Source organism: Simochromis diagramma, unplaced genomic scaffold (assembly GCF_900408965.1).
Source record: "Simochromis diagramma unplaced genomic scaffold, fSimDia1.1 OVJJ01000747.1, whole genome shotgun sequence".
NCBI classification, from domain to species: domain Eukaryota; kingdom Metazoa; phylum Chordata; class Actinopteri; order Cichliformes; family Cichlidae; genus Simochromis; species Simochromis diagramma.
The window spans coordinates 1,277,298-1,303,229 of record NW_024386897.1 but is presented as its reverse complement, the minus strand read 5'-3'; the positions used below and the strand labels follow the sequence as shown (position 1 = coordinate 1,303,229).

The 25,932-nt window shown below is 37.3% G+C and overlaps 2 protein-coding genes across 2 annotated transcripts in view; both read right to left on the bottom strand.

Annotated features, from left to right (window-relative positions):
* helz (helicase with zinc finger) overlaps window positions 1-9,281 on the bottom strand; it is a 47,909-nt gene extending 38,628 nt beyond the window's left edge. The window contains exons 1-8 of the mRNA XM_040034276.1: window positions 9,155-9,281; window positions 4,619-4,864; window positions 4,198-4,234; window positions 3,570-3,694; window positions 2,606-2,662; window positions 2,133-2,181; window positions 1,502-1,577; window positions 413-611 (exon numbers count right to left, since the gene is read on the bottom strand). Coding sequence (XP_039890210.1) covers window positions 413-611; window positions 1,502-1,577; window positions 2,133-2,181; window positions 2,606-2,662; window positions 3,570-3,694; window positions 4,198-4,234; window positions 4,619-4,846 — 771 coding nt within the window. The 5' untranslated portion in view covers window positions 4,847-4,864; window positions 9,155-9,281. The remainder of the gene's footprint in view (window positions 1-412; window positions 612-1,501; window positions 1,578-2,132; window positions 2,182-2,605; window positions 2,663-3,569; window positions 3,695-4,197; window positions 4,235-4,618; window positions 4,865-9,154) is intronic.
* Window positions 9,282-11,558: 2,277 nt separating this feature from the next.
* Window positions 11,559-18,627, bottom strand: psmd12 (proteasome 26S subunit, non-ATPase 12). The gene is made up of 11 exons (XM_040034277.1): window positions 18,408-18,627; window positions 17,958-18,017; window positions 17,392-17,520; window positions 16,820-16,927; window positions 16,345-16,449; window positions 16,011-16,160; window positions 15,713-15,847; window positions 14,426-14,538; window positions 12,901-13,075; window positions 12,195-12,272; window positions 11,559-12,098 (listed from the first exon to the last, which is right to left on the bottom strand). The coding sequence occupies exons 1-11, from the start codon at window positions 18,513-18,515 to the stop codon at window positions 11,889-11,891; spliced, it is 1,371 nt and encodes a 456-aa protein (XP_039890211.1). The 5' UTR covers window positions 18,516-18,627; the 3' UTR covers window positions 11,559-11,888.
* Between the last annotated feature and the right edge of the window lie 7,305 nt (window positions 18,628-25,932).

The window sequence follows — 25,932 nt, the reverse complement described above, 5'->3', positions numbered from 1 at the left end:
AAAATATCTTAAATGTAGTGGAGGTATTTGAGTGTTTTCCGTAATAAAAAAGACTTAAGAAGTGAACTAGAGGGTCACATATCTGTTAATAGCTGTGTTTATACCCAATGGGGGCAAAAACAAACAAAAAACAAACAAACAAACAAACAAACAAACAAAAAAAAACAACCCTCCATTAGGATATTCAAAGCTTTTGTGTGGATGCATATGTAAATAAGGACCTATGCTGGAAATGTGTAGTAAATTTGAGAGATTTATATAGTAGATATATATAGAAATTGCAGAGGCTTTTAATCAGAACACATGTTAGAATGGTTTCAAATAGCAGTGAACACATTCATGTTCGCACAGTGTTTTCACTTTTATCTCACTGTGCCACTTTTGAGTTTGCATGAACTACAATGTCACTTACCACTTTCTCTGGAGAAAGGGAGTTCATCCACTTCTCTATTAAGGTCTCCATGTAGTTTTCGGTGAAGTGTTTACTCTCCTGCTGTTGTTTGAGGCGGATGAGGCGTGAAGCATAGCGCTTCTGCCACTCCATAAGCTCCTCCTGCGAATGAGCTGATGTACACTGGGCCCCATACCGACACAGGCCCTGCTCCAAGTACCTAAAGGGAAATAAAAAGTATGCTCAGGTGGGTCCATGTTAGTTCAAGCAACTGTTTTACTTCATAAAATGTTTCAGAATACTCAACGGTTCTTGTTCCCAATTTATATTGTGCTTTCTCGTCGTGTTTTGTGATGCTGGTTGTTTAAAAGTATAACATTTAAAAATAGTTGGTACATTGACTGTGACACAATGTAGTTAAAAATTTCATGTGCCCATCTCCTCTACCTTTTAAGTTGTGCAGACTCAAAAATGCACATCCCATCTCATCCCACCCCTCCTGTACTTCAATGTACAATTTTGGTTAATTTTATACAAACCATTATCAACCACAAAAATCTAAAATATATTGTTTGTAAAGGAGACCCCTTTGGTGTAAAGAGTTCAAAAATGAAAATTCACAGAACTAACTACAATCACAAATTCTGAAGTCTCAGTGTGATGACATCAAATGCCCGTTAGTTGCATAAACATAAGCGTAAGTCATGGCATATTTTTCCTTGCAACATTTAGTGTGAGATACATTTGTATTTGTACTGTATCTTTATTTTGAACATGTTAAAATAGTATAACACTAAAGAGAAAAAAGAAAGCAAAACAAAAGTAGAACAAAACAGTAATAATTATAAATAACTTACAACTGACGCTCAAAAAGGAGTAGGAAGAAGCATATATATAAGTTTATATAATCTTATATAATCCCACCTCGTTTCCACTATTTAGTAACTAATAGTCAGTACTTTTTCTTCCCATTTATGTCCTACCAATCATAAATTCTTCCTTACAATTTGTTACATGTATTTGCTTTTATAACCCCAGTAACACATCAAAAGATATACAAATTTACAGATATTCCTCACTTCTTACAAATAACCACACAATTTGTATTACCTTTTACAAAGGGTGTACTCCTCACTGCTCGTGACTCCTCTTGGAGGTGGTCGGAACCGCCAGCCATCTTGGACCTCTGTCAATATATGAGCAGGGTGGTCAATGTAAGACTGAGAAAAGTGTAACCATTAATGCTAACTAGATTATACAATTTCTAGAGAAACTATGCTGGGATTGTTGCTACTGCTGGACGTCGCCTTGTTGGCTGTTGCAGCTTAGCTTTTAAAATTTAAAATTTTTAAAAACAAGCTGGTCTTCTATTAAGAGACATTTATGTTTAATTTTAAACACTGTCAGTTCTTTTTATTTTTAAGTTTGTCTGTTGTCCTTCAGTATGTATGAGAGAGACGGACAGCTACAAATCACAGCCTAAATACTTAAAACTGTGAAGAAGATCCGCCTTTAAAGCATAATCGGAGCTGGAATTTCATCATCTAAATGAAGATGTGCGTTCATATTTTCCATACAGTATTTTCATCCTTAAAAACACACTCAGGCATTTACAGTGGCACACAGGTCCATTTCAGCCAGAAGCTTATAATCATATTGCACCACCAGTCAAGATAAGCAGAGGGGAAAAAACAAAACAACATTAATGTGATTTTTTTTGTCATGGTACACATTTGCTTACCTTCATCCTGGTCATCTGTGTATTCTGGTGCCATCTCTCCTTTTACAGCCTGACAGAAAGGGGGGCAGAATGAGGAGCTTGGAGGTGGTGCGTAGATTATTTCTAATATGTCAACTAGTAACTTGAGATACATGCATGCCCTTAACTTTTCCAGGCATTACCCAATGGAGGTGCACATTTGCATGCAAATGTCACACATTGTTGGATCCATCATTAAATGTGAGAAAGGGCAACTTTGGACAATGTTCCGATCTGACTTTCCTGAGGTTATCCTCTGTTCATGTGTAAAAACAGCTCGAGCTCCATGCAATCAGCTTAGGCATTAAACATATTGCACGGGAACAAATAAACAACAGATACTTTGGCTATAACCAAATCTTAATTATTTCCATCTACAAGCATTGAAGAATTCCCTGTAAAACCAAACACCACATGACTGGAACAAAGGAGCATGACAAACAATAGGCACGTACCTCTATTTCAGAGAAGAGCATTTTTAATCTGCTCAGGTCTTTTGCAACAATACCATTCTGTTGAGAAAGAAAACAACTACTTTAGTCCTTTTTATTAGTAGTCATTTTTTAACAATAACATGCAAAATTGATCTTCATCATCATTACAGTATGCACTACAAAGGTTTCCATATTAGATCAGTGGAATGTGAAATGTATGTGTGATGTAACCTGGAGTTTGCTGGCAACAAGTCACAAATTATAGTATCGAAAAACGCAAAAAAGCCTTTGGCTCATGCATTTATGGCTTCCTTACAGCTAGGGTACTTAGCAATTCACTTTCTTAGTGAATTATTTGCCAAATAAAACTCTTGTTTGATTAATCGCTTATTTGCACTTCCTGGTAGTGACTTTATCCACCGCTATATGAAGATTTTTCTGAATGTTTAAGGTCTCAGAAAATATCTGCTAAATAAGTAGTGATTAGACGTGCATTTTTATTAAAATATTTCATCGATCTTTATTTCATCTTTGTAATATTGTGTAATTTTACAGTTTAACTGCCTTTCTGCTTAACACTGCTCTATATAGACCATGAACCCCTCAGAATTTCATTATACATAGAAAGTGCCTATTACATTTCTAATCCAAAATATAGGGTAACATTTAAAATCCCACATCAGATCTAAATGAATATTCAAGTTTAAAATCTGTACTAACATACATGTAATTTGTTGAGGAAAAAAATTAAACAATGTATGATCTAACAATGGCCAGTGGAAACCAAAACCATCCAACTTTTGACAGCTGCTTCAAAAATCATAATAAAAACATTGCCTGAATTATTATTATTATTATTATTATTATTCTAAAACTGTAGAACATTGGCAATGGTAGGCACTGCACTTCAAATACCCTTCTAGCTACCAATGTGTAGTCTGACAGTACTTTTGAATGCGATTTATAGATTGTACATTAATCATACCATTGGCTCGCCATACAAGGCTTTAGACAGGATGCTGGCCACCTCCTGCAGGCTGCCATCCAACAGCATGGAGCGCAAGTTCGCCTGTAGTGAACCATCTCCCCTGGCAATTTCTTCTGCCAGGACTATCACAAGATGAAGAGGAAAGAGGAGTGGGTATGGAAAGAATAAATTCAGTTCAGTCAGTTAGATATTTTTCAATGTTCTGTATGTGATAAGTCTGCATGCCTGCTCTCTAGAAAAAGAGTGAAAGGGACTGATTTGATTTTCTGAAAAGTTCAATGAAAACATGACATTTTAGGATTATCAGGGCTTGTATTTTCATACAGGCTGAAAGAGGCTACATTGTACCATATACTTTTCTATGACGCAAGCTTCAGCAGTCCCCCAGGTTTACTGCAGTAAACGACTCACTTGACAACACTGGGACACTATCTTTGACCCTGGGCATCACCTGAGTGCAGACCTAAACATTTATTTTCTTCTGTTTTTCAGCTATAACACTTACAGTAGATGCAAAATTAACATGTAAGGACATGGTGAAACTTCTACCACAGATACAAAATTACCTATTACACTACACGAACTTACAGTATCAGCACTGTTTACAATTTGAGTTGCCACTCACCATGTTTGCAGTCTTCATCTGCTTCATCATAATTTTTCTGTTGGCAGAAATGGGGGAGAAAATTTATGACCTTTACAAATGAGAATACTTGGTGATACTTCCTCACATTATCAGACTTCTAAGACTTAAGTAGTTTCCATAATCTTCAGCCTCAAGCAACAGGTCTAATTTTAGTCTTCAGCAAAGATGACCTAACAGTACCCTGGAAGAAACTTCTGTTTTCTCATTTTTAATCTTCTCTTCATTTTACAAAGGTTGATTCAAAGGACAATGGTCAGTTATTTCAATGTAATGTAATAATTTCGAGATTGAGTATTAGATGATAATTTTATATTTCACATTATTATTGTTAATGAGTTCTGTCTCTACATTGTGATTTTGGGGGATGTTAAATAGTTGTAAAAATCAGCTGTGTCCTCACCAGCTGCAAGAAGGCAGCAATTCGGTAGAGCAGGGCACGGCTGCGGAGGGGTCCGGCGGCGGCGACAAGCGATGGAGGGCTCAGCGGGATGGGGTTGCTGGAGGATGGGGGTTGGGGTGCAAGGACCACCAGGGCATCCGTGCTATGGCTGACTGCCGCCTCGTACTCCCGCCTGGCTAACGATCTACTGGCTTCTTCACATGACTTCTCCGCTCTCCTGTCCGCCATGACTTAGGGACAAACCGTCTACAAATAAAACACAAACAGCACAAAAATAAGAACACTTAAAAAAAAAAAAAAAAAGGGCTAGACAAAAGATAACAATTTTCTTTTTCTCCAACCTCTCGGAAATTGTCATCCTGATTATTGTCAAACAATATGTAAAATGCAGCCAACATCAGCTGCCTAACTTTCCACTGAAAACTGAATTCAGCTATTTGGGTAAGATATAGTCTGTTGCTTCCTATGAACTCCCTATTTGATAGGTCATTTTTATTTGCTTTTACTTGTACATGTAGTTGACACAGAACATTATTTTTAAATAAAGTAAATGTTTTTTTCCCCTCCACATAACGTCACAGTCATAAATTATTAAATTATGTTCACTTTAATAATAAATTATATATTGTGGCTTTTGATTTGGAACAAGTTTGTTTTTTTGTTTTTGTTTTTTAAAAAGGTTTTCTACAGTAAAATGTCATTTTACAGTGGCAACAAGCAAGAGTCAAGTTCTCATGTAACTGATGTTTGCCATAAATCAACAAGAACAGAGGATAAGACTCCTTGGAGTGTTTCTAACATACCTCAACCTCCGCCTGTGCTTACACAGTGTAAATTGAAATACATGTGCAAAGAGCAGAGAAAGATGTAGTCATGTGAGATGTCTTAAGCAATATAAGAGACATTCTTCTTTATGATCAAGCTCTGAAGTCAGTAGTGGAGTCAGCTGTCTGGTGTCAACTGACTCATAATGGGCATAACTGATCATCCAGAATAAAGGGGCATTGCTGAGACAAGATAGTGGACATGCTGGACAGTATGCAGAGGAAAAGTCAATATAACCTTTATGTTGAATTTCTAGCAGTACTTTTATTTTTACAATGTTTCAGATAAAACCTCATCACAATCTGTCCTGATGAGACTTGCGTATTTTGGCACTAGGAGTGTAATGGTACTTGCCCTCAACCCATCAGTACACAGCGTTCAGTTCGATATTGCCCCGTGACAAAAAACCAGTACTGTGAGAAGTTTGCACTTATGTCTACACACTTGGATTCCCGGAACAAAAATCCCAGGCTGGGAGCCACTGGGAAAAGCACAGCAGTGCACCTTGAAAGCAGGTAAGGCATTATACGTGTACTTTATCTGACAACTCACACAATCCGCTGAGTTTTTAATTTAACTTACTCTACCACTCGCTGGAATCTACAACTTCCCTGCTCACATTGTGGGGCTCACTAAGGATGGATCTTGATAAAATTACAATATCACTGCCAATACAGGTTCTGGTTAGGGGTACGATCATTTCACTTTGTATATTCCTAATCAACTTTTGGAGAAAAAAAAAAAAAATAGGAATAGGAAGTTTTCTACATTTTCTAAATCAATGTGGATTTATTATCAATAAATATAAACATAGTATAGAATAAGGAGTTCAAAAAGCCTCACATGTGATTCCGAAGTACAAAGGCCCCTGTGTTAACTGTGAGAAAACATAATAGCACAGATAACGGAAATTCATAGGTTCAGAGACACATGATTCAAATGATCTAAACAATTTGGTAACCATCCAAAACCAATGATCAATTCCAAATCCTAAAGGTCACACTGAATGTAAAGACCAACATTGCTTGTATCTAGTGGTAATCACTGTTTCCTCAGTGTGGACAAAAAGACCAACTGTGCTTTGTACAAATATTCAAACTCAAGTGGCACCACTAGCGTTTAATTGTTAACACGATATTTTTACAAACATACATAAAAATATGTTGCAATCATATTAGTTTCATTTACTAAACCTTTTTTCACAGTATGCAAAACTTGAACAAAAGGTTAAAGTTTCAAAGTATATTTTTTGTTTAGTTTCATCTGCTGTAATGAAAATGTACTGAGCCATGAATGTACTCATGTTCTGGGTGTTGTTTTTTTGTTTTTTGGAGTGGGGGGGCTGTTACCAGTAGTTTTTCTAGCAACTTCTAATTAATATCTTATACAACAACATGTAAGAAACAAGAAAGTGGCTTTCTTTTCCAGGATAGGGAGGGTACACTGTGAACTCCTGTCAAACGCCAAAGCCTCAAATGCTTAGCCTTGGATAACAGCCTAGCAACTTCTGGCCCGGTTTCCAACCACGCTGGTTTCAACACCAGAACTGCAACTTATCTCAGGAAGGCAGATAAAGAGCTTTTGTCACAAAAATACTACACTAAAAGCCCCTATTATAGCTATGTGCAAAGCAAACGGAGTTTCAGCAGTTAGCTGATGCTCAATTTCAATCCAAGCACTCACCACAGTATGGAATTTAGATTTTGATTCTGACTACCTCAGAGGAACAGGGAAGCTGTCACCTACAGCACAGTAATTTTAGGCATATTTGGAACAGGGTGTCCTTGAAAGAGAGAGAGGAGGCACCAAATTACTATATGCTAGCTGTGAAATTGCAATTTACACCTGCATCGCATGATGAAGACATTAAACAAAAGGATTTGACATTTCACACATTGTTAAAAAAATATTTTCAAAATCAATCATGCAAGAGGCGGTGGGTGCAGTGGGGGAGTCTGTTAACCCTGTAACAGTGTTTGAGACACTTCTTCAACATCTACTAACATACAAGCTACGTTAGTAATAGCTGCTCTGGCTCAACATGTCTCTTAGGACCATAGAGAGACAAGTCTTTCAGCTTATGTGCAGTACATGGTAATACACATGACACACAATAATGTATTTGAAGGATTTTTTTCACTGTCGCAAAAAGCACATGTGAAGCAAATAATGCAGTCATTGCACTTATATTAATTTTAACGCTAAAAATACCACAATCATCACCATTGGCCTGGACAGATATTCCATGAGTCAGAAAAAAATAAGCTAACCAAGCAGGGAAGGGACCATAAGCAGCTAATTCTTTGCCTTTTCATTTAGGAATATGACACATTATAGGTCTGCTGATCTTCAAAAAGTGAACTCCTGGTGTGAACGCTTCCTTTAAAAAAAAAATTAAAAAAAAAAAATACAGATGCATTTTTGATTAGTATAACTAGTTTTTTGTCATCATGCAGACATGAAACTAACCAATTTTGCCACACCTCGTCATCACACATTGTCTGGAGCATTTTGCATAAAAATGGTTCATCCACAATGTCAGAAAATCTTAAAATAACTTCTGGGATTTAAATTTAAAGTAGCTGTTTGTATTTGTAAAACAACTTTCTGCAAATATAATAATTAAAATAGTCTTAAGACTAAGGAAAAAACATGTAATCATCCAAAAGTAGTTGAGAGTTAAAAGTTCCTTGACCAGAGAATGATGGCTTATGGGAAGATGAACAACAGAATTGTAGAACAAAAAAACAAAAGAGATGCACGACTGATATTAACACAGTGCTTGCTACGATCAAGTAGGGTTAGTTTAAAACCAATGTAGCGATTCACAGCCCTATTTGTTACTGTGGGGATATCCGTTACCTAATATTAGTGCTTGCCACTTCACTGGTGCAACGAAAAATAGTTTGGCGGGATGCAGCGGGTGGGCAGCTGTCTTATTTTTCGTGTTCAGTCGTGGGACTCCACGATTACAATATACAGTGGAAGAAAACGCTAATATTTATAACGGAAAATAGTTGTAGAGCAACCGCGACTGTCTCCGTTGTCCTCAGATAACGTTATTTGGCTTGACAGCATCGTCAGCAGCAACGTGTGCAAAATACGGCTGTAAAAACTTATTTCCCTGAGCTTAACTGGCAGGAGGCAGCAAGAGTGCATACACTAAATAGCAAATACACTGGAGTGGACATGATCCGCCTTTCAGTAGTTAGTTATAGCTATTGTTTGTCCAGCAAACTTGTCATGACTGCTGCAAGTAAGAGCGATGACGGCAGCGTCACAAAGCCTTGCAAAAAAACAAAAAAACAAAAAAAAATGTCCCCACTCAAAGTGTTGGTCAACTTATCGCTCGCCTTTGCACAGGGCACACAGTGTTGCCACTAAATAGAGTATGCGTAGCTAGCAGTTAGCCTGCTAGCCAAAACACGGCCTTTCTTGGAACCAAACTGGGAAGCTCACAACAAGAATGGCTGTCTGGTTTGTTAATGTTAGCGGGCTAGCTAGCTAGGTTCGCCGAAACAAAACGGGTTCGGGCCTGTGATTTTGCCACGGTGTTTGGACGCATATAACTGGTATGACATCGTGTTGTTATTCGTGCATAAACTCAAAGCATTCGCCATTATCCTAATGATTTATGGTGGGGTTTCGTGGCAGTGCCTTTGAGATGAAAAAGACAACTGAAAGGGCTGAAAATGGGAAGTCAACACTTACCTAGCTTTACTTTCTACGCCATCTTGGATCCACTTGTCAGACCGTCATCGCAAAGCATAGTGGGATGTACAGATCTGAAGGTTGAGGGGACCGAAACGTGTGTTTGCGTGCGCGTCTATATGGCCCGTGATGACAAGCATCCTTTTTGTCATAGTAGTTAGTTTTATTCCTTATAAGCACACACGTGGGACTAAAATTCAAGTAAAGTTAGTCTACGGGTCATTCTGCAGTTAGAGCACAATATAGGAATCGTTTTTTAAAACTGGTCTTTTATTTCATAATTCTCTGTTATGTTTCTAAGAAAAACACATTTTAAAAAACACCCATCAAAAATATAGATTTGTCCACCTCAGGTATCAAAAGTACACTTTTATGTGACATTTAAGTTGCTGTGTGCTATGCTTGGTACAGCTCACACCAATACTCTGGAATATGAAAAAGCATATTTTATAGCATATAATATACATTCTTAAGACTTAATTTATATTCATTTAAGCAACTTTTGAAATCTACGTTCCCCAACGTTTTCATTTAATTTCAGTATTTATCTCAAATACACTGTTCACACATTTAATAATAATAATAATGATAATATTTTATATACTTTTAATATATTTAGAAAGTTTATTACACACACACACACACATATATATATATAGAGAGAGAGAGAGAGAGTATATATTGAATTGAGTAACATAATGGACTGCAACAGTCATGAATGATTGTGAATATATATATTTAAAAAAGGAAGGAAACACCAAAATTAATTTATCTTCTTTTTGTAATACAGGTAACAGTGTTGCATTGGTTAGAGTGACACAGTCTAGTCAGAAAAGATTGGAAAAATACAAAATTTGCCAAAGAGAACTGACCTTTGGACTATCCATAGTGTTATCACAGGACTTGTTCATATTACTTCTTTTTTGTCGCCTACTTTATCTTTTCCTTTCCAGGCTAAATGGACATAGTTGAACAAATGATCTGGGATACAATCACTCTTCTTTAAAGTATGTTGGTGTTTTAAAAAGTTGTTTAACAATTGTAACACACATGCCAACAAAATGAAAACAAAAAAGTGTGTTTATAACATTTTAATTGTTGTATTTGACATGCAATTCGGTTATTAAGAAGTTGTGATAAGAGAAAAATGCCATTTTCTTTTGGGGGAGGGGTTTCTCAAGAGTTATTTTATATTTTAAATAATAATTTTGGAACCACTTTATCAACAACTAGGTTTACATTTTGTCCCAGGACAGATGTAATTAACCCCCAAATACATGTTTTAATATCTTATAGATATTTTCAAATTCATGAGTGGGACAGACAATGTTCTACAACTGTAGGATTGACTCCTATATGTCTGAAAATATAAAATCTGAAATGTAGCATTACGGTTTAAAAAAGAAATCTGCATCAAATTATGTTTATTAAACTAAAAAATTTAGTATAAAACTAAAAAGCATTTTGAGTTTATGACATTTTAGGAATGTCACTTATCTTCCCTTAACCTAAAGGTATTTTTCCTCATCCATCCAGTCAAGCCTTTTATAACTCTCAGGGATGTACAATGATATGAGCCGATTTTGTGACACAGATGAGGTGTTTCTAATAAATCCAATCAAGTCCTTGAGGTGACCAAAATTAATCCATATGCTTCATAGAACATATTTAAAAAACCCGAAATGACCACACACACAACAATAAGTGGTGTGTGTAAGATTAAACTGTGATGTATTGAAAATATCCACAATAATAACATTTGAATCTTTATGTTGACTTGCCACATTACATTGTGGACATAAAAAAAAGAGGGAAAATATAATTGAGCTAGTTAAAATTGTATTTTCCGCACTCATAAGCCAAGAAATGAGGGCACATACACATAGTAAGTAAAGCACAGAGGTAATTGCTATGATTAAAAGCAGTTTTCCATTCAAATAAGAAGTTCCAATATTCTGCTATTATGCATGCTAGCTCATTGTTATGGCACCCCTGACATTTTATTATCCCGAGCCACATTTAATGTCATTAGTTCTACCTGTGCTTTTGTGCTATTACCACTCAAAATGCCTACTGTGGTGTTTACTGGTGCACAACTGGATGCCAACAATTTCTTTGTCAATATATCTGCTGGTGGAAAAAATCTTTTTATGTGGTGTATGAATGTGTCAAACATTTCATTTTGGGCCCCGTGGAGATTAAAACCAAAGTGAAGAGAGGGATCTGCAATCTGGATAACCCATTGTAATTAAAGCATCGGCACATATTATTCATTGAACTTTGTGCGCTGTATGCCCTTGGTGTTTTTCACATTAATCCTTTTATCTCCTACTATACACTCATGTTTTCATGGTTTGTCATAATAGAATCAATGTAAGTCAGGCTACAATAACACCTACATATATAACTGTTAACCAAATGTCAGAAGTTTATTGTTTACATTGCTAGATGTACATTGAAAACCAGGTTTTTATAAAGAAACAGAGGCTAAACTACTGTATATATTACATCAAATGGCAATGTGTAACACTTTGAATATCCAGTCCAGAGTGAGATGCAAAGGATAAGTGTTTGCATGTTTATTGTGTGTTGAAGACTTTTTTTTGCTAATTCTATCACATCGGAATTAGATTGCTTTCACAGGCTGCCATTATACTGTGTAGTCAAAAACATTTCCACAGAAGGAAAAACAAAATATGAATCAAAACATAAAATAAAGCACTTTGTTCTCATTTCACTGCAGATTATGAATCATTTCCTCCTTGGCAATGAGATGCGTGGTCTTGTTGACCAGAGACATAAGTGAGTTGAGTTTGTGTGACCAGTCGTTGAGCAGGTCATTGGGGTCTTTGGGCCGCTGAAAGTTGATGATGCCAGCCAGCCGGTCAACCTTGGCGTAGATGGTCTTGTTTACAACTAGGCTGGAGAGGAACTCCTCCGATTCCTGATAAAGTATTTAACGAGAGAGAGAGAGACCTGGGTTGAGTTACACTCAAAAACTACATTTAAATGAGTTATTTAGCTATATTGTTTTACTTACATCAACAGAGAGGTCAAGAAGGTTAGCCATCCTTTTCATTGTGATTCTCGTGTAATATTTGGCCATTATTCGGATGTTCTGGGGACAGCAGAAAACACATGAAAATCATATCACTGTTACCAGTGCACATACAATGTACCCAAATATAAGAGCCAGACAGTTTATCCACTCAATCTGCATAAAGCTTCAGAGTCATCTTTATCCCAGTTGCCTCCATCGTATTTCTATTGTATGTCCAATTGTGTTCCATTTAGTCCTATTACATATTAATGATCAAGGAACTGACCTCACAGCCCATTGTTCATTCAATGGGTTAAATTCAGTCATTGTGCAAATGTAGTGTTTATAAGGATGGGGAAACCTGTAGTCAGCTGAGAATGAAGAAGTCACTTGGATGACTGACAAAATGTTTCTCCCACTGAAAACGCTACGTCCAGATGAAGGGAATCAACCTTTTGGGATTAGTCCTTGTATCTATTTCAATTGAACTCAGTCTCTTGATCATTATAAGAAAAAAAGGTTTTGAATGGTCCTGCCAACTACTTTACTTTAGTAAAAACGAGGGGAAAACATGTCACCCACTGACAAGTTTAAAACTAAGAAAGCACTCAGAAAACCATCAAAACTAAAACAAGTCTAACAAAGTGTCACAGTTGTGTGTTCAAACTCCAAGTGAGAAGCCCCTGCTCTGGACAATAGGACTTACATGCTCGACCACTCTATTCTTCAGGTCCTTCCACCTTTTCTCCCCTTCCTCTGTATAAGAGAAGACATCTGTTGCAGGGCTGTTGGGTGATCCCTCTCTCAGCTCTTTCCCATAATCCTCCACCAAGGAGGCCCAGCGCATTAACTCCATGGTAGTGAACTGTTTCAGAAGGTCCCTGGGACAAGAAGAATATTTATTAACAAACCCCTCCCAAAAAAAACTTGTATCTACGCCTTGCTACGGAGAGTACACACCCAGTATCAACATATGTGAACATTGCTGTGGTTAGCTCTCCCAAGTAGCTTAGGAAAAAGTACTGCCTTGAATTGTTTTGTTGATTTCTTTGGATTGTTTGATTACGTAATTATGTAGGAAAACAACGGCAAAAGAAGAAAAATGAAGCAAAACACAGTACAATACTGCTCCTCTTTTTTTGACTCAGTTTACTTATCTGAAATAAGTGGGAAGAAGTGCACACTTATTTAATCACATTCTTCCTTCGTAAGTCATCAGATACTATTTAGCCAACTTAATTATTGTTATAAACCTCAACAACAACAACATTATAAACACTTCCAATAACACAGAATATAAACAAAATGAAATACACAAAATAATAATCAGATCATCTTATATTTACAACTCCATAAGTTCACATCTGCACGTGAAAGCCAAGTAACTCCACTTAGGGAATGTTAATTACAAAATCCAAATAAGCACAAAGTAACAACCAGAGACATTCACTGAAATTCAATATTGTCCCCTTCTTTACATCTCTTGAGGACCATATCCATACCATACCTCTCTTTTTGACCTGCTTCATGTTTGGACACTGATTCAACCTTTAACTGTCTGACTCCACACACTCAAACTAGAACTTTTCCTGGTAGTATACACCTTCAGTTTTGAAGTTGCAAAAACCCCTTAAATTATAACTTCATTCTCTCAGAAAAAATGCTTTGAATATTTCCTGGTAGCTGATTATGTTTTGCTCTTTAAAAAAAAAAAAAAAAAAAAAGTGCTGTCCAGAATTTCACAAGATCTACAAATTTTAATCATTTAATCTTTAAAAATAGTCAATTTATAAAAGTCTTTATAACCTGAATTGTAAATTATCATTACTGCCTTTAAAATAAATAAATAATAACAATGAATGTGATGTACTTTTGTAGTTATTGCCCCAGACCTCTGCACAATAGCTTAAATAAGGTGAAGCCAGCAAATCATCACCAGAGCAGAAAATATTACCATCATCAGCAAACAGCAACATTTTTAAATACAGTTTTTAGCATTTTCTTGAGATAAAAACATTTAGCAACTTTGCTAAAATAGCAAATACCCACTGTGCGTGGGGCTGTCCACAAAGATTCATATAGTAATTGAGAAAAGGTAGCAAGCTACATTATACTGTAACATATATTGTGTTTTCTTTGTATTTTTCTATTATCTAGCCACAACACATCTGTAGCTTACTTTTTTAGAGTACAGCAGCACCAAAAGCAAAGAAGCAAAAATTATTTCTCACTTGTATTTCGGGATTTCTTCCAGTTTCTTGTCTCCACTGATTCTGTGCACAAGGTCTGACTGCTCGTTCTCATAGGGTGAAAGAATCACATAGAGCACCACACTCTTCAGGGCCTGAAAGACAAAAAAGTAGCTGCAGCACTCAACAAGCAACGAGCAAACTAGACATACAGATTTGATGGTGCTTAAACTATGACATCATTGTTTCTCTTATTCCAAAAGATGTTCACATGCTTTGTAGGAAAAAAGAAAAAGACCTAATTAACTGTTACACATAAATACAGATTTCAGTAACAGGACTAAGAGAACGTCTCCCTCCAATACTTTAGGACACATTTAGTCAGGTTAATCAAATACACTTGATTAACTGATCTCCTTTCATTTCTAAGTTTTATGTGTAAAAAAAAAACCAAACAAACTATCTGGTCCTTATCAGGTCTTAAACTTAGGTAAATACAACCTCAACTGAACACCACCACAGGAAATACTACACCATCTCATTATTTATTCAACAAGTTAAAATGCAGAAGCAGTGAGTGAAAAATTAAGTACATCCCTACTGCCTGCATAGGAATTAAGTGTCTAAGTAGCAGCCAGGTGCTGCTAATCAAATACACTTGATTAACTGATCATCAGCAAGCACGATCACCTCTTTAATGGTGGATGGTTTGCTGGACAATGATTCCAAGGACACCAGCAAATCTATAACAGATTGACGCTTTTCTTTTTCAGCCAAAGTGCTGCAATGGCTTAGTCAAAGTCCAGTCCAGATTAAAATGCTGCAGGGTGACCTTAAGAGAGCTGTGCATAAACAAATGCCCACAAAGTTTAGTGATCTGAAGCAGTTTTGGGGGCTGAGATTCCTCCACAACACTGTGAGAGACTGAGTTATACAGAAACTATTACTTCAAGTTATTCCTGTCAAAAGTAGTTCTACTACCCATTGAATCTTAGGGCGTACTGGGGTGCGTGTACTGGGTTTTGTGCCCCCTCCCCAGACACACACACACACACACACACTAACTTTTGTTAAATAATTACATGATGCAATACGTCATGTGTTATTGCTCATCTGAGGTTGTATTTATCTCACTTTAAGACCTGCAAATATTACAAAAAACAACAAAACCACAAAAAAAAAACAAAAAAAAACAGTATCATTTTCTACAGGAAACCCCTGTCATTATTTGTAAACAAGTCAGCAAGCTGAATTTGCTAATCACAAAGTTAAACATCCGTTAAAACAACCTTTATACTCTTGACAGTAAATATATATATATATATACACCTGTTGCCACTTGCTGCTGTCCTCCAAGATGCAAGGGGTATCATAAATGGCCCTGTAGTGTTTGCAGATGGACAGGTAGGAGCCCTCATGCTGGTCCACCTGAATCATCAGGTTGTAGTACTTCAACTTCTGCTCCTGAGTTGTTCATGAGAAAAAAAGTTTGATTAGGTCAGCCCTTGAAGCTAAAACCTACCAAACTGATACAAGAGGGTACAGACGCCACCCATGAAAATACATTAAAATATATTTCATTGCCATCTTTAATTAATTAATTCCCAGTTCCTGGTCTGTTTCATACCTCTGTGCCCTCCTCTTGGAAAAACTTGGTGTTTATCTTCTTGCTGATGATCTGGGTACGAATGTAATCCTTGACAGCAATGCAAAGCCTCATCTGTTCCAATATAAACTCCACCTTCTCCTTTTTCTCCATCGAGCCATATGTCTCCACCTGATCAGAACATACGTGAGTAATGAATGGGAATATTTATTTAATCTTAATCTATGTATTTTTAAACTATAGTCATACAAATTATAAAATCTCCCCCATACACCCCACAGCAATAAGGAAACAACAACTACTGCACAGACCTCGTCATCTTGAAGGTATAAAATTGAAACCATCTGTTCCTTACCTGTAATTCTTGAAGAATGGCAGCTGCCTCTTTGACCTCGCCATTTTGCTCCTTGATATTAGCTAAGGTCTTTGTTAGCCTGGCACGCTCGATTTCCACATAGATCTGTGACGTGGACAAATTTAGAGTGTTAGTTAAGCAAATAGTTACTATGACCTGCATTCAACAGACAACAGACATTTGCAAAATAGTTGTGTGTAAACCAGATCATATTAATTTGTGATTGGAAGTTTAGGCATTATACATGTGAAAAAAAAAAAGAATTTTTCATTCCGTTTTTCACTGAACTGAATTTTTCAAGAATTTCATTGATTACAAAAAAAATTCACCTTTGAGATTTTAGGTAACTGACCGTATTCAACCTGCAATGCTTAAGCTAGCCTAATCTCTCATTATTTAGCTGTAACTTCTTTGATAGCTTTCCAAATCTATACAAATTTTCAGATATGAACATTAAATCACATATATTCCAGACCTTTCCAGCTGTCACAGTGCGAAGTGTGTCGATTAGCCTCAGCTTGATGGTGAGATCAGTCACAGCATCCACATACTTGTAGCATTCTTGGACCATTTTGGCAACAGCCTAATAGAGAAAAAACAAACAAATAAACAAAAACAACTAACAGATTCAGGTTGTATTAACTTTCAAAGAATGGTTGTGGGTTATTAAGTTAAGCTTATTAAAAGAGCTCTGAATTTAAGGACTTGTCTTGACTAAATTTTGTCGGAGTGGTACTTTCCAAAAAAGTGTATTAGCATTTTACCCCTCAGAGGAAATCATTTCAAAACAGATTCCTTATGATGAGCTGCTTCAAAACATCTTACACTATAGATAACATTGCAGCATGTTTTCATTAAAAACAGTTACATGACCAGTAATTATGATTGCTCATGTAACTGAGCAATATATTTATACATTGTAATACAATTTGAAAAAAGGCTTTAGAAGCATGATAAAATGTTTCTGTATTAAGACTGTAGATTCAGAAGAATGTTTTAGGAAAGAATTGATACAAAACAGGAATCAAGACAAAAGAGGTATGTAACCTGTTTGAGCTGACTCCTCCGTTTGGTGAGTAGCATGATGTTTTCATTGAGTGCATCCCAGTCCTTGGCTTCATAACACATCTGAACCACAGCCACAAGGATTCTGGAGGTTGATACCATGTCCGATGCCTGCACAAAGGTTAAAGGCAGATTAAAAAACAAACAAACAAACAAGCAAACAAACCAAAAACAACAACAATAAAAAAAATACATGTTAACCAATATACATTGCAATCATGAAAAATTAATTTCTTATTTCATCAACACATCTTTCAGTTTTACTGTTTTACAAAAAAGACTTTGCAAAGAGAATTATGCGACACTGTTCTCTGGTTAACCGTGTCCATTCATTTACACTCCTATGATCAGCTGCACCTATTAAAGACTGGGTCTGAATCTGACATCTACAAATAGTTTGAGAATGGAAAAACAACTTTAACTTAAGAATGCGTTTTAATCTCAATTTATATTATTTATGTTACTGTCACATCGGACCCGAGTTCTTAGATGTATTTCTGCAGCTAAATGGTCAAGAACACAAATTGCAACAGTGTACATCGACTTACTGTTCTGGTTTGCTTCTCCAATGATAACAAGCTCTCGATAGCTTCCTGCAACTTGCCCTCCTGCGACAGAAGAATGCACAAATACGGTGTCAGATATGTTTATTGCTGTAAGCTGACAACAGGCAAGTCCTGCTTTTGTACCAGCAAAATGTTTAAGTCACTTTTCCAGGTTAGCAAACTAGCTAAAGGTTTAGCTAACGCTAAGAATACTAGCATGCTAGCGAGTATAATAACAAATAAATACCTGCGTGTGTGTGTAAACAGAGTACATTGGAAGTTTATGGAAGTAAAAAAAATCCTCAAATTACAAAGTAAAGTATATTTACAGTATATTTGGTCATAAGAGCTATCCAGACAAAGCCAGTAACGCTAGATGCTAGCCTGAATGCTAACACTGATCTCGCTGCACCATGACTCAGCCGGCGCTGGCCTCTTTTACAACCCGCTTACTTTAGCCATTTTTTCACATTCCGGGAGACGCTGGTCTACAGTTGAACTGTAGTCGATCTCCATCTTGACAATCCTCCCATCGGATCTTTCAGATCGCTCCTCAGACATCTTTGCAGTGTACAAATGTAGATAGCGCACGGAGCTTTCTTTTCCTGCGGACCACTGTTTTACTTGTCAAACGAACGATGCTGCGAAAGCGACCAATCAAAGTCGAGAACTAAACTTCTGTCCGAGGCGCCTGAAGGACCGACTATGGACCCCCGGTATTTGTCAGGCAGACCTGGTAAAATCCTGATTTTCCCTGATCGTTGGTCAGTAAGTTTATAGTTAAATAATTTAAAGAGTCTGACGTTGAGTGGAATCTTTTAGTCTTTGACTAAAATTCAGAAGAATGGATACGAATCTCTTTATGTTAGTTACAGAGACAGAATACAATAAATAAATGAATAAAAGTTTCCTTAATAATAGATTTTAGGGACTCGTGGACAGGTGACCAGTCTGCCCAGTGTTAATAATATATATAGAGCCAGACATTAACACCTATGGTCAAATTAGAGTCAACAATTAGCTTAAACCCATGCCTGAAGGAGGAGGACAGAGTACCCAGAAAAAACATGTAAACACTACACAGAAAGGCACCAGATTAGATTTAGACCAACGACCTTCTCGGAATAATATTAATAATACAATTTAAATTCAAATACGTTTACTCAGACGGTCATTTTAATCTGTCTAAGCTGTTCTTTTGACATTAAAAAAGACGATATAACCATGCATCACCAGCAGGATGTGCTGATTCATCATTTTATAGCTCAATTCATTACTCAAAGCAAACCGCAAAATAACATCTTGAGTGAGTTCGAGTTTATTACATTAATGATGAAGCCAAACGTGCTTAAATTGGGACATAAGTGTTTGTATGGTGTAGTTGGGTGTAGGCGACCTGTCGCTGCACTAATTACTTATTCCGGACACTCCATTAAAACCTTATTGTTACCGTTTAAATATTTGGCTTCATGTGATTGAATAGTTCCTTATGATGAGCTGCTTGCTGTTGCTTTAACTGAAGAACATACTCACATATTGGCATACATACTAGTAAAACTAATCAGTCTTTATTTCATAGATATTGCAACAAGCCTGCTCATATATGTTTGACATGCTCAGTATATTTGTTATGTGGCCGACTGAAAGAGACTGCCATATCTGTCCGCCGCTGGCATCAAGTGAAAAAAGTATAGTGGATATGAACTGCCTGGTATGGCTTTCCCTCCACAGTAAAACAAAACAAAACAAAACAATCAATCAAACAAAAAAACAAACAAAAAAACACTCCTGTGGCAGTAAGACTATGCTGTTTTACATTGCTGTTCATATATTTTACTTAATTTGCTCTTAGACACGAGGACTATAATGGTGACAAGGCTAAGAGTAATGGTTGAGGGTTTTGGTGGAATCACCACTGACCACATACATATAGCTTAGAGGAAATAAGAAGCCATACTTTAAAGAATAATAGTGGAAATCATGTCAGTGGTGAAGACTGAAATGGAACAGACACATTATTTTACCATTCACAGAATAAACGTGCCTCACGTGCTTGGCAATCATCAATCAAATGGTCAGGGTGAGTGAAGAACTTTGTGAATGGACAGGATTTGATTGAATGAACACATCGTGTAATTGCAGCAGTCCACCAGGAGGTGTCCTTTTAATGTGTGCGTTGATGTGTGCTTTGAAAGGCTCCCAGTAAATAGAGCCAATGTGGGTCAGTGATTTTCTTCCTCCTGGCAGAGAAAGCCCCTAAGCCCTGAACTAGAATCAGTTTGATCCCAGGGCAGGCTCAGTCAGCATAGACCTCGGAGGCCTGGTAAACTGAACATGACTCGGCTCTGTTGAGAGAAAGATCAAATATGGAACAAGAACTCTGATTGCGAAGGCATAAAAATAATCTCAGCATACTTTCCAGACTTCAAAACCATCAGGAAGAGCTCAGTGTGAGATTGAGCTTCAGATGGTCTCTTCATTATTGTGATCATCAGTACAGTCAGCAACAAAAATGTCGTAAATGTCATTATTTTAGCCAGACATTTGACGATTTTAACATTTCATACTGTTGTACAAGTGCAAAATATTTTTGTGGATCAGAGTTCATCGTTATCTACTGAGAAGGATTTTAGATCCAACAGTATGGGTCAAATCAAGGAAAATTGTATTTTTAAGGAATCTTGAAACTGTGAAACTTTAGACGGTATGCCTGTGTACAATTTTTATAGGACAGTGATTACAGAGTTCAGTGGGTACCTTGACACTGTAATGAGAACTGCATTCCCACCATACTTGCCCACGATCCCACAGAGACAGGCATCTGCTGCTTTAAAGGATCGTGGGAGATTCTCTAAACACTGTAACAGTAAAACAGCAGAAGTGATCATATGTGGTGCACATGAAGAACAGAGCCCATACAGAGGTCAGAGGGTGCATTGACAAAGGTACTGAAAGGCTCTGAAATGGGGTGGCATGCTCCAGTGTACTTCAAGTGGGTGTCCTGTGGGTACTCTGGCTTCCTACTAAAGACCAAAGACATACATGTAAGGCTAATTGGTGATTCTAAACTGGCTGTGGATGTGAGGTTCTTGAATTGTGTAATTAAAGTGTAACTTGCAGTCGGAAGCCTTTTAAGCGGTCAGTAAAACTACTCTGTTGTTGTGAACCTGCAGGCACAAATACCCACAATATAAGAAAACCTGTAAAAGTAAGCAAATTCAAAACAACCTGAACTGAGATTAAAACCGAGATCAAAAGAGAGTTTTAGAGGGGTCATAAGATTATAAAAGCACCTGTACTGCCATTTAAATGTCTTGGAAACGTCCAAATCCCACACATGCAAGTTTTCCTGCCACTGCTTTGAATGCACAGACTAGTTTGCAGTGAGTAAAATTTGTGTTCTAACTGTTAATTCTTATTAAAATAATACTGATAATTATAAATAGACATTATGATGATTTTTTTTCTAACACAGAAGTGAGGACAACTTTTAATAATTGCAGTGGTTATACACTTCTAGAATTTTCTTGCTATTTTCACTTCCAGTGAAACACAATTAAAACCTTATGGGTTTTGTGCTATTTATACATTCTAAACAGATGCATTTCAAAATTTAAGTTAAGTTGTGATTTTCTGCTAAAAGGTTCAACAGGGGTTAACCTTTTTTCCAAGCTCACATTTTTATTTATTTATTTTTGTGTTAATAATGCAGCGCCTGATGTCATCTCTAGATCAGATGACATCAGGCGCTAATCTCTTTTCTAATCAACACAGACGTTATTGAAATTTTTGGGCCGTCTTTAGGTCAAGTAGTTACGCGAAAGACCATCACTGTTCGACAGCCAGGGGGGGGGGTTTAAGATAAACACAGACTGTCAGAAATTAAATACAGGCTTTGGATTTTAAGAAGCTCTTCCTTGTTTTATGTGTCACTGACTAATGAATTAAACCTTTGTGTGACTGTGCTTCATGCAAGGAATGAGTTTTGTGATATCTTAGGACCTGTCTTAAGACATGTCTTATCATATGGTTTTGAGGCATTTAAAAGAATGTCATATTTACCCAGGACATGGCTATAAAACAGTTACACAGTTGTATCTTAGGCTTCTTTTTAATGGAGGCATGAAGCACATTTTTGGTATTCCCCTTTGAAATCCATAAAAAAAAAAAAACAATACCACCCATGCATCTCTGAAGTGGTAACAGAATTCGAATACAGCAATGATTAAATTCAATTTAGTGTACTATAGTACTGTGGACCGTGGTTCAGGGGGTTGGGAAGCTCATCTTGTAACTGGAAGGTTGCCGGTTCGATCCCCAGCTCTGTCTGTCTTGGTCGTTGTGTCCTTGGGCAAGACACTTCACCTACCGCCTACTAGTGATGGCCAGAGGGGCCGATGGCGCGACATAGCAGCCTCGCTTCTGTCAGTCTGCCCCAGGCCAGCTATGCCTACCACCAGTGTGTGAGAGTGAATGAATAGTGGAGTTGTAAAGCACTTTGAGGGTCTCGAAATACGCTATGTAAATGCAATCCATTATTAATATAGCAGCCGTGGATGTGTTTCTGTGCTTTGGGTTTAATAATCCTTTACCTTACTGGGCTGTTTGAAAGCCAAATATGTGAACACAGTTACATTGAATCACGGTGTATTTTATAAGACGTTCTTTTCAGTGCAAGCTCAGGTAAATTTAGCACTTAAATTAATATTTGCAGCTTCCTGAGGTTCACAAAGAAGTGGCACATGCTTTATTGCTGTGCCAGCGGGGTTAATTTTCTTGAGTGCTGTATTATGCAAGTTCTTTCTTTGAAAATGTGACTCATTTTGTTCATAAGGCCCAAGTAAAATGGTGCTACTTAATGTTAGACCATTAACTAGAACACAGCAAGGAAAACTGTAAACATTTCTCTCAAAAAGTGTTTTGAATCAATGTTAATTGTCTTGAATCTTCATTCAGTTAAGTTTATTAAGAAAGATGAGTTGATGAGGAGCTCAAGCTTTGTGTTAAAGTTATCTTTTGTTATTCCCAATATAAGGTGTAAAAACTTACGTTGCTGTGAGGAAACTCACATTACATGATGCTTGTTTTCATATAGCTCTTCTGTAGCAACTGTGCCACCAGATATTTTGAGTTAATGTTAACTGACCACTTAATAATGTATCCCTGTAAGCAATGCCTTTAAGAGCATTAAATGTTTTAGCTATTAGGTGTGTGATCTGTACTTTAACATTAATGAGGCCACAGTCATGCACAAACTGGTCACATTTGCAATTTTTTATATTCTTACAATGCTGTAACATTTTTTTTTTTTAATAATGTCACACATTAAGAGCATTAAGAAGATAGTTGGGATACTTTAAATTTAAGTGCTGATTCAGGGGATTTGCTACACTGGCATGAATATGTTTCTTGGGAAAAATACTGATAATCAGCAATTTTAGTGCTGAAATATGAACACGTGGTTTGCTGAGTAGATTCGGAAATGCATTAATGAATCCAGCTGTACGACATCTATTTGAATTTATTCTCTGTGTTAAAGTATGGCGGATTCTAGCAGGCGTAGCTGACACTAATGGACAGCAGCATTACTGTCACTGACAAAATGTCTCGTTTTCCAAAGGAACTCACAAACTACAGAAATCCAATTACAAATACAGAGTGTTATACAAGTACCAGAAGGTACTTACTGAACTCTACTGGGGTCAGAAATATTAGCACCAATATTCTGAAGGTCTTGCAAAGTTTTTCCCTTCAACCCTTACTTAGGATGAGACAAAGATCTGTGCGTGTGTTAAAAGAGGGCACTGGCTGTCAATGTTAAAATAATAAATGAAGGTTATGGAACAGTATAATAATAGTTCCTAGATCCTTTAGGCCAAATGTTTGGTCAAGTGAGTTAACAATCATGACTTCCTCTCTTCAGATATGTTGTGAAACCTGTGTGTGTGCGTGTTTTTAATGGGTGAATTGTGCAAACTGTACAGTTCGTTTACATCCCACTGAAAGGCCAACATTAGTAGCTGCAGTTTATAAGACACATGTTTTCTGTCTTGGCTCTCAGGTATCGTGATGGTCCTACTGAAAACAACAAATGAACCATAACCCTTGTATTTAGCTTCTCCTTAGTTCCTCTCCAGCTATCTGAAGCCATCTGGACTAAGAACGCAGTACACAGCATAACCCCTAACTCATTTTAAAATGCTGTAGTGTCTGATCCTCTCAAAATGTTCCCATCATACTCACCCTGCTGAAACTATCTAAAACTCTTTATAGCTCACTCTCAGTGGTCTGTGCATATGTGCTAAATGCGTCTTTGATCGAGAAGCAAAAGGGGTGATAGCACTATGTAGACGTGTGAGAGGAGGTTGGGGGGAGTGCAGCAGTGAGCTGATGTTTCCTGTGCTGTGGTTGAGCAGACCGATGTTTCCAGCAAGCCGCTTCGTATTTCAACCGGCCAAGCAGAGGAAAGAAGGGGGGCCTAGACTGCTGTTAAGTGCTTACATTTTCCGATACCCCTGCGAGCTGTTTTTACAAGTGTGAGTGTTTGTGTCCGGGGGGCGGAGGGGGTTGCAGAGGGCCTCGTTCTCATCTGACTGAAGGACTCGTTTAAACCGCAGTTTTATTGCCTACAAGCTGAAGGCTGCTTAACAAACGCTGCTTTAAGAAGCCTTCAGCTTTACTCGTCAGCAGTTTAGCTTTTTACTTCTTGTGGCATCCCCAACAGAAAGCTGTGCAACCAGCATGCAAAAGGCAATGCCACATCCGGTGAATTAGCTTTTTCAAAATAATAGCTTAAATAATCGCACCCTAAACTTTAAAACAGGTTTTTATTTCATGGAAATAAAATGTAATCCACTAAATCTTGAATAATCACTTTTTTCTTTTTCTTTAAAAATATAAATTAAAGATCTTTTGTTTTTAGTGCAAATAAGAAATTTGCTTTTGCATCTTTGTACTTAGTCATTTACAAATTAACTGAAAGTTAAGTTCGACTAGTGTTTGATGCCCACAGATATAATTAGTTTTAGCAGTTTGATGATGAACAGAATTATTAAACAACTCGCATAATATAAACACATTCAGACTAAAAATTAAAGGCATTAAGGAGGAAGGAGTTGCACTATGTCTTAATGGATCTAGAGAAAAAAGCACGATAGGGTGCAAGGAGAGGAACTGTGGTACTGTATGAGGAAGCCAGGAGTGGCAGAGAAAGATGTAAGGGTTGGTGAAGCATACATATGAGCATGGTGAGACAGTGGTGAGTGTGCAGTAGGAGTGACAGGGGCATTACATCAGGCATCAGATACAGAATACATGTGTGTGATTGAGAGGAAGACGGGTGAAACAGTGAAGATGCAAGGAGCAGAGGTAGTGAAGGTAGATGCTAGTGACAGGGTGAGATGGAGGCAGATGGTCTACTGTGGTGAGTGGTGACCCATAAAAGGAGCAGCCTGAAGAAGAAGAAGAAGCCGCACACAGGGCAACATTTTCATGTAACACCATAGTGATGCAAGTTCTTAAAAAATTGTTATTCTTAATAAAATATCCTCCTCTGTGAAACCAACATCAACTCTTCACTACTTTCATCTTCTCTGCCCCCCCCCCTCCTGCCTGACAGCCCCATGGTTAACATCCGTGGTCCAGTATATCCACTGTCCCTCCTCTGCACATGCCCAAACCATCTCAGCCTTTCCTAATGTTGTCCTCAAACTCACTTCCAATTGAAACTTGCAAAAAAAGTAACCTGTGCCTTTCGACCCTTTGGAATATGGCGTTCCACTTTCTGGCAATACAAAATAGAATAAAGTATAAATAGTTAAGTGAAAAAAAATGTCGCCAAACAACAACAATGATGTGTATATGTAGAAAACGGGATCAATTCAAATTGCAGTCGCACACTTCTGCTCTTATTTTAATGGTCCATATGCTCACTTCCGGTTGTGTCCAGCGTCATTTGCTTCAACTTGACGCGTCATCA